This window comes from Barbus barbus, assembly GCF_936440315.1.
Source record: "Barbus barbus genome assembly, chromosome: 25".
NCBI classification, from domain to species: Eukaryota; Metazoa; Chordata; class Actinopteri; order Cypriniformes; family Cyprinidae; genus Barbus; species Barbus barbus.
In genome coordinates, this window is record NC_136753.1 from 14,275,542 (window position 1) to 14,290,962 (window position 15,421).

At 36.0% G+C, this 15,421-nt stretch overlaps 1 protein-coding gene across 2 annotated transcripts in view; it reads right to left on the minus strand.

Annotated features, from left to right (window-relative positions):
• Window positions 1–6,307: 6,307 nt before the first annotated feature.
• LOC306845187 (heparan sulfate 2-O-sulfotransferase 1-like) overlaps window positions 6,308–15,421 on the minus strand; it is a 76,918-nt gene continuing 67,804 nt past the window's right edge. Inside the window, exons 3-8 of one of the 2 annotated variants that reach the window (XM_079377837.1) lie at window positions 10,072–10,157; window positions 9,345–9,483; window positions 9,157–9,254; window positions 8,858–9,015; window positions 8,300–8,331; window positions 6,313–7,750 (exon numbers count right to left, since the gene is read on the minus strand). In XM_079377837.1, coding sequence (XP_079233963.1) covers window positions 8,312–8,331; window positions 8,858–9,015; window positions 9,157–9,254; window positions 9,345–9,483; window positions 10,072–10,157 — 501 coding nt within the window. In that variant the 3' untranslated portion in view covers window positions 6,313–7,750; window positions 8,300–8,311. Of the gene's footprint in view, window positions 7,751–8,299; window positions 8,332–8,857; window positions 9,016–9,156; window positions 9,255–9,344; window positions 9,484–10,071; window positions 10,158–15,421 lie in introns of both variants that reach the window. The other variant, XM_079377836.1, reaches the window with a different exon arrangement.

A 15,421-nucleotide genomic window follows, 5' to 3' on the forward strand; every position in this document is an offset into this window, starting at 1 on the left:
AGTATGTTCGCAGAATTAGAAAAATACTATTCCCTCAACAAACACGTGAGATGTTTCGCTTTAGAAATCTTGCAGATTCAAGGAAGCAGTGACACCTAGCGACTGACGAACGCAAGTACTAGAGAAGCTCATTATTCATCTTCCAAGGAGGTCATTTCACACTTTCATCTTTCAAAAGTAAGTGTGTGAGGAATTAGAGGATTTAGAGATTCAGATTTTGTCTTAATGAATATACAGTCTATGTGGTTAAAAAAAGGTACTTGGCTTATCATGCAAGTTTAATCAGCATGATTAGGTCTAATTTCTCCCCCACTAGTTTTCATTGATTAAGAGAAGCCATAATTTGGATGGGTCATAGTTTAGTTGATGGCTGATTGTGTTCTAACTCACACACAGTGTGAACAAATCAACCTATTGTTCTTAGGAAACAAATATGTGCTCAACATAAAGTACACACCCTTAATTTAGTAGGTTAATTTCACATGAAACCATTTGCTAACTACAGAAAACCATGGGAAATCCTCTACACAGTGCTTCCCAAACCTGTCCTGCAGGACCCCCTGCCCTGCACATTTTGTATGTCTCCCTAATCGGACACACCCAGTTTAGTTCTTGCAGTCTCTACTAACGAGTTGATGAGTGGAATCAGATGTGTTAGATAAGTATTTGATGGTGTCTTGTGATGGTCATCATTCCTTATATTGTAGTGTGAAGTTGTAAAAGCGTGAAAATATTTTGTGGCAGCTGAAGTATTTTCTCTCGGACAGCATGAGGTTTTTATGGAACCGAATAGTAGCAAAAAAGAATAATGTGAGCGATTTCATTTAGCTGCTTTGAAATGATGCAAAAGAGGGGCTCAGGGCTACTGAAACCAATTTGCATGAAGGTTATTTACCACTAACCAAGGCAGACTGGGAAAAAGTACTGTGCGTCCAGCAGAGATTGTAATGGCTGACGGCGAGTAAAATAGTGAGTGTTCTACGTTTCTGCTTTTTCTTCATACTACACAGGTCACAGACTCGCTTCACGTTTTAGGATCCCTTCATAAATGCAATGAAATGTTTGAAAGTACAAAGGGTCTCTCAGTACTTGTGCGGTAGGCCTGTAGGCTATTATTTGACACAAACGGTTCATCTTTGAAATAAGCACTTTACCACCATCCAGCCTGAATGTTTTAGGCACGGTCAACAGTGCTCAACTGTGCTGCTGGAACGCATACGTTGTGATTGTGAGTGTAATCTTTTTCTACACTATCTACTTTTCGTCAGCATCAAGCTAATTAGCTCATTAAAACTCATATAATATATCAATATTAGTCATATTACGTATATAGTCATATATTACACGTTTTTTTGTCAGTATAGCTAGTCTGGAAACTTTTTGTATGGCACCTTTTTTTTTTTTTTACTCTTAATATCATAATCCTCCATCATAGCATGCTTGCTCCAATGTTTAGCCTAGTTGGGGTAACCGTACGTACCATTTTTTCCAGGACGTGTCCTGTCCAGGACTTCTATATTTCTTTGATTCAAAGTAGCCTACCTCGAGAGCGTTTCGAAAACATAAGGAACCAATATCAGGCGGGGGGGCAGGTATGGTCACCCTAGCCTAGATATCACGCTGTGGTCAACTGCGTCACCGAGGAGATGTAGGCTACATTCCAGAATCCTGATTTGTAGCATCACTGTGGAAAAAGTAACCGTGTTTTTCCACTGTGATACTTGTTTTTCTGTGTAAACACGAGCTATGGATGCATTTGACTTTAACATTCGTTTTTGTCAGTGCCTCGCGCGTTGACACAGCGTTCAAAAAACGCGACGCTCAAGTTCAAATAAATTTTCCTCTAAAATGAGCATTTTCTCCGGCTCCTATGTTTATTTTGAGTTAATTCACTTTAATGGCAATGAAAAGAATCTATTCATTGCCATTTAAAGTGAAATTACTGAATCTACACACATGAGCCTGAGAAAAATGCTCATTTTAGAAGACCATTTCAAATGGCACTTAGAGGCGTTTGCATCTGAAGTCTTCATTTATTTTTTTTTTTTAAATAAATGTGCCTCTCTTACATGCCCTTTAACCGCAAAAACACGTTCCATTTGAATGGCACCTCAACAGGATGGCAAAAAATCTACGACAGCCCGAATGAAAACCCCAGGGTTGACATAATCTGGATACAAGTCTTTTTAATGAAGTATGTATATAAATCAAAATGCGCAGCTCGTATAGTTTTTATATTAAACAAGTGTAAAGTCAGCATCAGCTATTTATTGTTAAACATGTATAGTGAGGGATCCAAATGGCATCTGTTTTGTAGACCTTTAAGAACCGAAAAGTAGATAAGAAAACAAAAGAAAAAGCCAACTAGCCAACCATTTAAAACATGCTGACAGTTGAGCAAGATCTGATGCAGGCCTTCAACCTGTGACCATACGGCTCTGCAGAGGTACACTGACAACAATAAGGAGTCACAAAAGAAGAGGGAGCAGAGAGGTAAATAATTTACTCCATTATCTGCACTGCAAAGCTCATCAGTAAGCCTGAACAATTGGCACGATTGAATTGCTGATTGCATCTCTCTTTGCCTGCTAGGTCCTTTACCTCCCGGAATTCTGCATTAAAGAGAAAGAGGGGAACAGAGAAAGAATCTTTTCCAATGTCATACAGCCATAATATACAGGTACCAATCTAATTAGGAGTCAAAGGTCACATCTAGCGTCAGACTTCAGGCTGTTTCTGCAGTAGGCTAATGGAAGGAGATGGTTATGGACACTTTTTCTGAAGGACTTTGAGTGTTATTTCCATGTAAATTACCTAAAATCTAAAAAGCAATTGGATATAAACAAATTGGTAAGACCAAAGCCTTAATCACAGACGTCAAACTATTTACGCATCATGATGTTTATATTGAAATGTCTCGATGCGGTGTACTTCAATTTCTTTCCTAGTGAGCAATCAGATTTTTCTAGTACCTGTGTCATTCGCCTCGAATAGTAAATTCAAACCACATCCTACATGTTTAGCTTTTCCGAATTATCTTTCCACATCATGCGAACAACTCTCTTAAATACTATTTTTAGCTTGCATAGTCAAGGAAGCCTAAATGGCGCAAGATCGGAAATAATGTGTTAGTTTCCTTGGTTCTCCGTTGACTTTGAACTTTTTATCCCCCCCACCTTCCAATTTAAATCACCATGTTTCCATCAGATGAAGGCATTTTCATAGCAAGCATAATAAATCCCTTTAGCCAAGTGCTCAGAGGTCCTGCCTTCTGTCCTGGAGAGTAGGGGGTCAGTGTTTCTCCTCCTCTCTGCTCTGTTTGTTTCATAGAGCACCAATTTCAAAACACCGTGGCCAGTTTTACTCCACTGCTCAGGGAACTCCTGATCTACCCAGAAAAAAAAACAGCCATTTTGTCAGAAGTCCAGAGGGTTGTGGTTGTCAAACCCAGCCTGCCTTCATTAGTTGAATGAGGTCATTATTTTGACTCTGATTTAGAGGTTATTTCAGCACAGAGACGCACAGTACTCATCTAATGGTGGTGAGCTTTACTTTTTGACCTTAAGTAGGCCTGCATCATATCCTTCAAATATAAAGAGAGCGGACTCATTCTTCCTATTAAAAATACAGCCAATCATGTCACACTCATCTCCCTGTAATTTTACAAATAGGGAAGTTAAATACACCAGTTAGTGTATTTAGACCTGTAAATCGCTTATTTTGCTAAAAGCTTCTTGAAGACATCATGACAAAAATGTCTTCCTAGAAACGCTAAACTTATTCTCTGGAAAGGCCACATCACTAGCCCACCATTTGCACACAGCGACTTAAAACTTACTGTGTCATTTATGCAAGAGAACAGAGAGAGGGGCACAAATTGCTGGGTCTAAAGTAAAGAGCTTTATTTATAGCTACCACCTAAGCTGAAAGCCAGTGTAGCTCTAATAGAGCAATCTGTATTCTTAATGGTAATGCCCCATTCGTTTGGTCCATTTGGCTCAGTACAGGTGCATTAATGGGGCTTGTTGAATAGTTCCAGCTGAGCTGATTCGAGGAAAAGGACTGATGAGTGAACGCAATACTCCCTCTGGTGGAAGAAGAAAGAATTAAGCATATTCTGCATTTAATACAAGACAGTATACTGTATATTAGATCAAAAGTGAAAGCAAGCAAGAAAAAAAAGTTCCTTCATAATTCATTTAGATTATGACAGTATATTTTCAGGGCTTAAAGTTTATTTAAATGCAGTATCACAATTTCAATATCACACAAATCTGGATCATTTTATATAATGGATGTCTTTTCCAGTTTCATATTGGTAAATATGGCAATTATGGTAAGATTTTAAACATTCTTTGAAACAACTGAATTGTTTAATTGCAGTGTTAATAAATTGCACTGTGTCAAGTTAAATTTATATATTTTAATATACTTTTGGCTGTAATTATACCTTAGGACAGGTTGATAGTGCTCAATTTTCACTTGAAGAATTAGCTTTTTGAAATATTAGATTAATGTTATGATGAAGTACGGTTCTTGGGACAGGACATGTTTGGTTCACTTAGTTTTGTCGTGGCCACAACATAGCAACTTGCAGGTATGTCATATATAGTAGCTACATCTATGTCTTAAAGCTGCACAGTCATTATTAATTCAAAATAAATTAAGCAGAATGGTATCATGGTTGATGCATAATCTGAACACACAAGGACAAAGTGTTTGTCAAAAACTATAGAACAATATAAAAACAAGGAAAATATTATAATATAATAATGTAATATATGTTACACTTTATTTTGATAGTCCAATTTAGACATTCTACTGATTACAAGTAATTTTGCATACATAGTTAGAATGTCTAAAGTGGACTATCAAAGTAAAGTTTCCAATATACACACGCATGGAAATAAATCAAATATTTGATCTTCCTTCATATATTTTTAAGTTGTATTTGCTAACACAGCAAAGTTAGATAAAACAGGCCGAAGAAAGCATCTTCATGAAGAAAGAATAAGATTTACCTGTAAATAGTACTACTAAAGTTATTGATTTTACTTTAATAACATTTATTTGTTTTGATGTAGGGGACACAAAGGCCTAAATACTTAGAAAGATCCATCTGGTCACATTTAAAAACATGCAATTATTTTAAGCTCCCTGTTATATCTCCTGTGCATGATAATTTACCCCTCAGTGATCTTTCAAGAGATACTGTCATTGAACTTAAAAGTATTCTAAACAATCGATAAAATCATGTGTCATACTAGGATACTCACTGACATGGAAACAAACAAATGATAGCAACGCTACATCAACAGAACACAGAGAACTTCAGTGCTCCTAATTAACCTTCTCCCTTGCAAATCAATACATGGTACAGGCTCTTTTTAATTGAGGAGTAATTATCAGCTTGTATGCATCTGCCTAATGAAACAATGCTTTATGCCTGCAGCTAAAAAAACCCCCAAACAAACGGTTAATTGAGTTCTCTGTTGTGAAGCAGACGTTCTCTCCTGGTCATGTGATGTCTGGTTTTGGCCTGTATAATGTCTTTCTGTCTGTGGAGATGAACGCAGATGTTTTGTTGTCCACTGATCACATTGAACGCTCTCTCTCGTCCCACTTTTACTCCATACCACTTCAGAATTAGATTTTATTTTTCATAGTCACCATGACAGCCTTCCCTTGTTTAATGGTGAAACTACAACTGAGACAGAACAACTGATAAGAAATGACCCTTACCAAATACTATGACCAAAAACACTCTAGCCGAGAAGTTTAGTAATCTTGAAGCATTTGATTAGTTCATTTAGATGTGTTTGATTAGGATTGACTTTCCAAGGTTGTACACCCCTACTGTGAACCATTTTTCTGTAATGTGACACATTTCTGAGTGAAATAAATTATTTGACAGGAAGATAAATAATGTAGGGTGGGGCTTTATAGAGGAAGATTAATAAAAACTGCGTAGTAACACTTTGGGAGCAGTTGTTTTTTTTGAAAGAGGTATGCATTAAGTTGATCACAAGTAACGGTAAAGACATGTGATAATATTACTGTATTTGTATATTTACTGTATAATTTGTATTTATGAACAAATGCAGCCTTGGTGAGCATGGTACTATATGCTTTTGTACTAAATATATGATCAATTAGTGATCACTGATAAATTCATATTTAACTGATGTCTTAATTTAACAAGCCAACTTTGACAGTCCTAAAAACTCTCCTCTCAAAATGTACACACCCTTTAAACGTATCCCCAAAGCCCAGTTTGAAGAAAAACTAAGCATAATGAAAAAAACATGGTCTCACAGACAGTAAAGTTTATTTGAAATGCTTTAAGAATTTATACAAAAAAAAATTAAAGCTGGCAGTTTTAAAAACAATTTAATACACAGACATGGTTTAAATGATCTGAAAAACTGCTGAAACAAGGGTGGAGTGAATGGTTCATGAAGGCACTATTGAGTGTACAACTAATGTTGGTTTGAGCCTCTTTCTTTCTTTTTTGATCTTCTGGTAAAATGCAATATTACAACTTCTGAGAGGGTAGTAGTCTGTTGAGACCAAGATATCTTAAGCCAATACCGCGCTACAAGATGATACTTGCAGTTATTGTTCAAGGGAACCCGTTCTGGACTAATAAGGCCTCACACAGTACACAGTAGCAGGTAGAAACGGGAACACGGAGGCCAGATCTAATGGTTTTTAACCTGTCCAAAATAGTCTCTGTGCTGGAACAATGAAAGATCGTCTTAGAGGTCAGAAGTCTTCAGGAGATGCAATGAGGGAAAAAAGAGAGAGCGAGAAATGGAAAAGGAAAAAAAGCAAGCACCAGTGGGGTCCCCAAAAAGATGTCTATTTTCTAAATAACTAGTTTTAAACTCTACAACTTTGAATTTCTTACAACCATTTGGTCCAATTACATAAAATATACATGTAAATACAATTTGTACAGATATGACATCTGTTTTACCACATTCTAAACTCTGGCTACAATACCTTAACTAAAGTCTGTAAACACTGTTCATGGCATTCTATTAAAAATGAATATACACAATGCAAGAAAGTGTTAAGAATTCACAAAACCACAGTTACTAGTAAAATAAGGAGGTGCTCTAATGTACCAAATGTCTGGTACAAAAAGCAGTACCCTTTCGACCCTGTTCAAAATTGATTTTTCACAACAGTGACTGATGGCCAAAAAGGTTCTGTCATTTTCTTTTGGAAGGCATGATGAATTATGTGAAAATTTGATGGTGATGTCACAAGTGTTTTCACTGCTGTTAAAAGTCCATAAAAAGATACCGGGCTCAAAGTCGCTAGATACAGAGCATCACGGTCAGCACTGTGTGAAGTCTCTCAAAAAACACACTTTAAAACTTCAGCCCCTCTAGTCTAGGACTTCCAGGTATTTGTGTCCACATTGTAGAAGTCCTTTTCTTCTCTTCCCAGTGAATGTGACAAAAGTACATGAACAGGCCAAACGACACGTGGACCACGCTAATATCAACTTTAGTTTAGTTTACTTTTGGATAGATTTTCTCATAAAAGTAGTTCTGAGCCAGCAGGTAAAGCTCTCCGTCTTTTTCCCTGACGCTGTGAGCGCGCACAAACTGAAACTGTTCCAGCGCAAACTCATAGAACTCGTTCTCCATCTTCCATATATTGGACTGCTGCAGCTTTGAGATTGACTCTTTAGTGGGAGGTTTCTTCTCGCTCGTTTTCCTCAGGTGAGACTTCTTGCCTGCAGTTCAAGTCAAAAACAAAGCAAAATGCAGGTCACTCAGGAGGTTCCACTGGTTTGTGTAATTGAAAAATGATTCAATGCTGAATACCTGAATAAGACTGAAACATTAGGGGATTTTTCCAAAGCTAATAAACTGAGTTTTAAATTAAGTCTAAATAGGAGTTCAAAAATCATAATTACAAATTGATGTTTAAAAAAAAAAAAAAAAGGTTTTAATTTCCAGACTAAAACAGGAAGCTTTTAATTTCTAGTACAATAAAAGCGCAATAAGTCGCTGTTGTTGTTTTTTTGTATTTATGTTTAATGAATACTAGACATTTATCATGTTACAAATTAATAAATGTTTCAATTATTTCTGAAAGATCATGTGACATTGAAGACTAAAAATGGCCACAATACTAACAACAGCCAGCAGAAAAAATAATGGCTGCTGAAAATTCAGCTTTGACAAAGAAACAAATATAATTTTCAAATAAAATAAATAAAATCCTGAGTTTTCCACTGCTTAAATACAATCAATTCTAACATGGAGGCAGCAACACTTACGGTATTGGGCCCTTATGAATATCTTTCTTCCACTGAACACAAAAGGAGAATTATGGTTTTTAATAATGTTCTAGTCATTCTTTTCCATGCAATTACCATGAATAGGGACTGGAGCTTTCAAGCTTCATAAAAGATGCAAGAGAACCATAAGTATATTATAAAGTAAGTCCATGTGACTTCTTCTGAACCTATACAATACCTTTGTGTGACAAACAGACCAAATCCAGTAGCTGCAACTGAATTATTGAATAATATCAGTCTGGTTCATAAACAAAATATTCAAAAGGTTTTCCAAATGATTTCATTTCGACCAATGAATTGAAAAGAACTAAGAAACTACAAGACACACATTTTTAAGGTGGTACTTCCATGGGCTGTCATAAATGTGCCATAAATTTGACCTTGAGGCTGTTCCTCACACAAAGCTATTTGTATTTAGCTTTTGTGTTACATGGGAAAAAGAAGCTTGGGTTTAGAACGATGAAGGCAAGCAGAGAGCAGAATTGTCTTTTTTTTATTTTTTATTATTCCTTTAATTCTTAAATATTGACAAAGTACCTGTGCGATAGAGCTCAGTTGCTCCTCTGAAGAAGCGTGGCAGCGCTGCCTCGAGCATCATGATAAAATCCTCCAGCTCCTCAGTCACTCCCACGAGCAGATACTCATTCACCAAATTATACTTGGCCTGTTCGAGAGCCCACCTACTGCCAACATTCCTGCACAAACAGACACACAAGATCATTTCCAGCTCCTACATAGTTTCAAGAACAAATCAGCAAAGAGTAAATCAATCAATTTGTCTAATGCGAAAGAGCATTTAGTGAAAAACAGAGTAACAGGCTGCTCATATTACCCACCAGCACTCGGAGTAATGGCCACAGAAGAACGGGATCTGTAACCAAAGCTTCTCAGGAGCGCAATCAGAACCTCCTGATGACACGCACTCATCAAAGGTCTGAAACACAGTCGCACATATAGCATCTTAGCATCCACACGGTGAGAAAAGTAATAGTTACTTCGAATTAATTATTTAGAAAGATAATACCTTTTTGTCCCCCTGCTTTCTCCGCCTGAGACCTGGGCGATAATCATCTCCAAATCGGAGAAAATAGTAATAAGACACCAATCTCTCGATGGGGTCCCGTACGATGTTGATGTAAACCGGCTTCCCCTTGAGTCCAAACCTATTTAAGAAAATATAGTATATTACATATTATAATGTTATATCATGTTCTGTTCTATTCTATTATATGCAGCCGAGTCCATAAGAGTCTGTAAAAATGCTGTTTTTTGGCATTTTTTCTACAGTTTTCTAATAAAACATTTTAATACACATTTTCTTTCTTACAATTATATTAATGCCACAACAATCTGTGAAGAATTTAAAATGTAATACGAATTTCAATTTGATGTGTTCCTTTTGCTTTAATAACAAGCTCCACAAATTTGTGCAAAAATGATTATGATGATCATGTTGTGAAAAACGAAACAAAACCAAACTAAAAGCAGACTTCAAATCCACAGAGGAAAAAAAAAATATGTTCCACTTTCAACCACTAGAGTGCAGCACTTAAATGTATCTTCTCACATCAGTGAATTAAGTAGCTGGCTGATGGATGTCCCATTTGTCTGGAACAGATAACAATAAATGTACTGCTAGATAAGGTCTTGTGTGCCTTAAGTACACACATAACCATATTAAGTACAGTGAAGTGTAGCGCAATTGCTTCCAGTGATTATGATGGTTTTTATATTAATACAGCAAAACTCACTTTGTGAAGTCCAGATAGGCGACATGGCCGTGGTAGAAACCTGGTTTCATTTCTCGCCAGGATGTCACATTCCTTACAAACCTCATCTGTAAGCACAAGATAACACATTCGATTTGTCCCTTTACACAGTTTATAAACCTCTAAATGTATTTTACTGCATGTGTGATATGCCCCCATCATTCAAGCATCAGCGATATCCAAATCTCAAATAACAATCTCGCACTGACGCACTGCATCTGTCACAGGCTGCTAAACAAACCAGCCAAGTGACTACTTAATGCAAACACATTTCAGCAATGTTTCCTCCAAACATCCTCCCCATAGTCCCACAGCTGTACTCCGCTGGGAGGGAAAGGTTGCACCATCTGCACCGTCGAAAGGCTTTGTTGAAAGCTAGACTTGATATTACCTTGGCAAAAATCACCCACAAATAACACCTTCCCTCCCCCTGCTCAGAGGCATATTATTTTGCGGATGACAATGACGTGAATACAAATGTAAACATACGTTCATGATCGCAGACCGACAAAGCCACACGCTGTGTTGAATAATGCTGACACGTGTGAGGTCAAAATGATGCGAGAATGCTTTTTTTAAGGGAGCACCTTCAACTCTGCAAACAAAACTCAAAGATTGATTTCTTTGAGCTGACATAATACATATGATGAATAGAGAATTGTCTTTCTTTGCTGCGGTCAACAAGATCTGCACTTCATTCTTTTCCCCCCTTTTTCTTCTTTTTATCTATCGGTTCAGCTTGTTCAGTGCTGCTTGTCACACAAAGGCACAGCAGCAGTGTGGATATTGACAGTAGGTTATGAATTATGGAGGTGGAGCTAGAGACGAGGCTGCTTGTTAGAGGCAGCGTGTGACAGAAACACAGGGCCGCTGCGCTAACATCACCTGGACTGAGAGTGAGAATTGAGCAAAAAGCCAATAACAGTATCATCAGTACAAGCAAACTATACTTCTGCACTTGGTCCGAACTGCCCAAAAAACTATATATATATATATATATATATATATATATATATATACACACATACATACACACACACACACACACACACATATATATATATATATACATTGTTTTTTTTCATATTTATTTATATACATACATGCATATATATATATATATATATATATATACACACACACATATATACATACACGTACATATATGTGTGTGTGTGTGTATATATATATATATATATATATATATATATATATATATATATATATATATATATATATATATATATATATATATATATATATATATATATATATATATATATATATATATATATATATATATATATACACATAGCAATACACTGATTACAAGTACTTAATTTTTGGAATCTGATTACATAATCCAGATTACATGTAATCAGTTACTACCCAGATCTGTGTGTATATGTGTGTGTATGTATATGCAGAGCTGGGTAGTAACTGATTACATGTTATCTGGATTACGTAATCAGATTCCAAAAATTAAGTACTTGTAATCAGAGTAAATTACATTTTAAAATACTCGTAATCAGACTACAGTTACTTTTTTATGGATTACATATTCACACAATAGCAATAAATTATTCATAAATCATTGATTCCACCTAATTTCTCTTTTTCATCTTTTAAATTTTCCTTTCTGAAATAGCCTACTGATTATATACTTATTATATATATGTATAAATAGTCCAGTCTTGCGGACATTCACACAAAGATCAGTCATTATTCAGGTGGCGACAGCATTTGGCCACTGGATTTACAAAAATCTTTTCAGGTTTAAGAAGGGTTTAAACATTGCATCAACTACTGATGAACACATTCATTTTTATTTGAATTATTACTCTGTAGGTTTTTTTTTAGCCATGTATTAATAATTATAACTAATTAAAATGCACATGTTCACGTTATTTCTTAGTTACATGTAATGCAGGCATTCCAAAACTTTTTGTTATCTAAACCTTATTCACCAAATGTATTTGCTTTAAGTACCCCTGAGATTTTAAAATAAATATTTCAATAATTAAGTATCACATTTGCATGTTCACGCTTTCTTTGATTAATGATCACATGGCATGCAGGTAAATAAACATTTCATCTTTTTTAATAAGTGTTTTATTTAAAACAAAGACTATAGAAACACAAAGACTGTTCACTCCTATACTTATAGAAACTGCAACACGCAATATGGAGGAATAGTCCCACCTTCTAAATGAAAGAGCCAAATTTCCCAAAGAAACCTGACTAGACTAGCCAATGCATATGCACAGTATAAGCAGGTTATGATTCTGCATGCGCATTGCCTGGTCCAGCCAGAAAAATAAGCTTTTTAAACGCTATTTGAGCATAAGAAACAACATTCATGGGGCAATTAATTTCAGATTTTTGTTGCTGATTTGACAATGTGAGTTCAGCGAGCAGTTTTTGAGATTTCAGGATTCCCCTGTTCGTTAAGATTGTATTGTATGAGCTGACTGACTGGAGGCGTTGCAAATATGGCCGCCAAGTGAAGAGACTTTCCTCAAAAGGGAGTTCAAATAAAAAAAAATTTAATTAAATAAAAAAAGGGAGTTTATTTTAAAATGATTTATTTTTATTGAATTTTTTATGATTTAATGAATTGTCAGCTTTTCATTAAACTCACAACCCCCCTGCAGTTCCTTTACGAACCCTAGTTTGGGAAATTGTAATATAATGTTTAATGCGCTTCATGTTGTAAATTACAATGAAGGGAACAAGTTCTCTTACTCTTTGCATTTTTTACATCATTATGGTACAAGATAATGCTATTTAAATCAATGTGATAAACGAGTTAAATCAAAAGTAATCTAAAAGTAATCTGATTAGATTACCTAAAATGTGGAATGTAACAGATTACGTTACTGACTACAATTTGTGTCATGTAATCTGGAATCAGTAACGGATTACAATTTGTAAGTAATCTACCCAGCTCTGTGTATATGTATGTATGTGTGTATATGTATGTGTATGTGTATATATGTGCATGTTTATGTGGTTTGAGGACACAAATTTGTATAATGACATGGGTATGACAGAGGTATTACAATATGAAGGTGGTTTATGAGGACACTGCCTATGTCCCCGTAATTCAAAAGGCTTAAAAATCATACTAAATAGTGTTTTTTTTGAAAATCTAAAAATGCACAAAGTCTCCTGTGAGAGCTAAGTTTAGGTGTAGGGCAATAGCAGAGTCCCCATAAACCACAAAAACCAACATGTGTGTGTGTGTGTGTATATGTATGTGTGTGTGTATGTATATGTATATGTGTATATATATATGAGAAAGAAAATGAGAAATGTATCATTTTAAGGGAACAATTACGTGAAAATACCATTTTAAATGCAAATCTGTTTGATTCGTAGTTTTCATTTAACAAATATGCCTTGTTTAACTAAAGAAATTATTTTTATTATAATTATAACTTTGCAAATATTTTAAGTTTAAAACTACAGAAAATGTTGATCAAATATAGGCACATATGCAAACTGTTGTAATTCCTACACCGTTCACCTGATTTGGATGTAAATACCCTCAAATTAAAGCTGACAGTCTGCAGTTAAAGCACATCTTGTTCGTTTCATTTGAAATCCATTGTGGTGGTGTATAGAGCCAAAAATGTTAGAATTGTGTCGATGTCCCAATATTTATGGACCTGACTGTATGAGTGGACTTGCAAAGCTTAAAGGGATAGTTCACCCAAAAATGAAAATTCAGTCATTATTTACTCACCCTCATACCTTGAGGGTGGTATTAAGGTACCCAACCCCGTAATACCTTCATTCATCTTCAGGACACAAAATAATATCCGACAGCTTTCTGACCCTCCACAGACAGCAAGGGTCCTACCATGGTCAAGGCCCAGAAAGGTAGCAAGAACATCATTAAAATGGTCAATGTGACAGCGGTTCGACTGTAATGTTATGAAGCTACGAGAATACTTTTGTTTGTGTAAAGAATACAAAAATAACGACTTTAACAATTCTTCTCCTCCGTGTCACTGTAGGTGCTATTAATGAGAGTACCACAACGCATGTGTGCATTCCTCTGCTCGTAAACAAGGCACAGCACAAGCATGTTCTACATCAGCAGCACCACAAGCGTGAATCATGGTACTCTCGATAATGGACGGAAGACATCATTGGACGTTCTAGTCTATTTAAAAGACCACAACATTCTTTTAAATCGACTAGAACCCTTTGTTGGCATTAGTGGAAGTGCATTAGCATGGTTCAAATCGTACTTATCTGAACGCCATCAGTTTGTAAGGCTCGTGCCAATATGTCTGATCAACCCTCGATGAAACAAAAGGCCCTCCTGAAAATTAACACTTGAACTATCTCCTGCATATGTAAAAGGAACTTCGGAGATGCAGCACACAGTGCAGCTCACACTTCACACACACACTATCTCCCCTTCACCCCCCTCCTCCTCCTCACCTAAAATACACTGAAAACCTATGCAATGTTATGTATGTACAAGAAGTAACTATACATGTTTGATATCATTTAAAGTGTCTCTGTGCGCCTGGTAAAATGGTCTCATTCTCCCAACCATAATGAAAAGCCAAAAGTAGTTATAAAATATGAGAAAAGTGATGTGTCTCTTAAAAGGTGTTTCCCTCCCCCAGATCCCCCATTCAGACTATACCTCCTGTATGTAAAACAAGAACCCATTCAAGTACAAATTTTGATCTCACAGTGTGAATCCCTCAACAGGGAACCAAATTGTAATTATAATGACAGACGCCACCATTTGGTAAGAATATTGAGTTAGCTGGGTATATAAGGAAAAGGTGCAGAAAAGTTTGGGGAGTCTGTAAGTTGACTTCCCACACAAACGCTGTGTGTAGTTTTGTTGACAGGTAATAATTTCTACAAATTCCTCTATTTCTGAATTGTTGTTATGACATGTTCAACTGATGATTTTATTCTTATGAATTGGATTTTGAATTATTGCTTCATTACCTGGTCAATAAATTGTAAACGTATGATTGTATTCTGACCGACTCTGAGATTTGTTTTCCCAAGTAGATTATCGGATTCGTATATTTCCACAAGTTTGCGTCAGAGATTAGTGACGACTAATACCCGATATCTAGATTCAAGTGTGCTTGGATGAGCAGACGAGTAAGTTTCTGTCTAGAATCAGCAGATGTTGTTTGATCAGCCTAGATCTGAATGCGTCGATGACCTCTGTTCTAATTTACTGTTACTTTAGATAAGTTTACGTGGAACAAGCCACGAGCTTGGCCAAAACAAAGCCATGGTGGTCAAAAGAAGACTCTACTAAAGTAAACGATTGAATTAAGTTCCT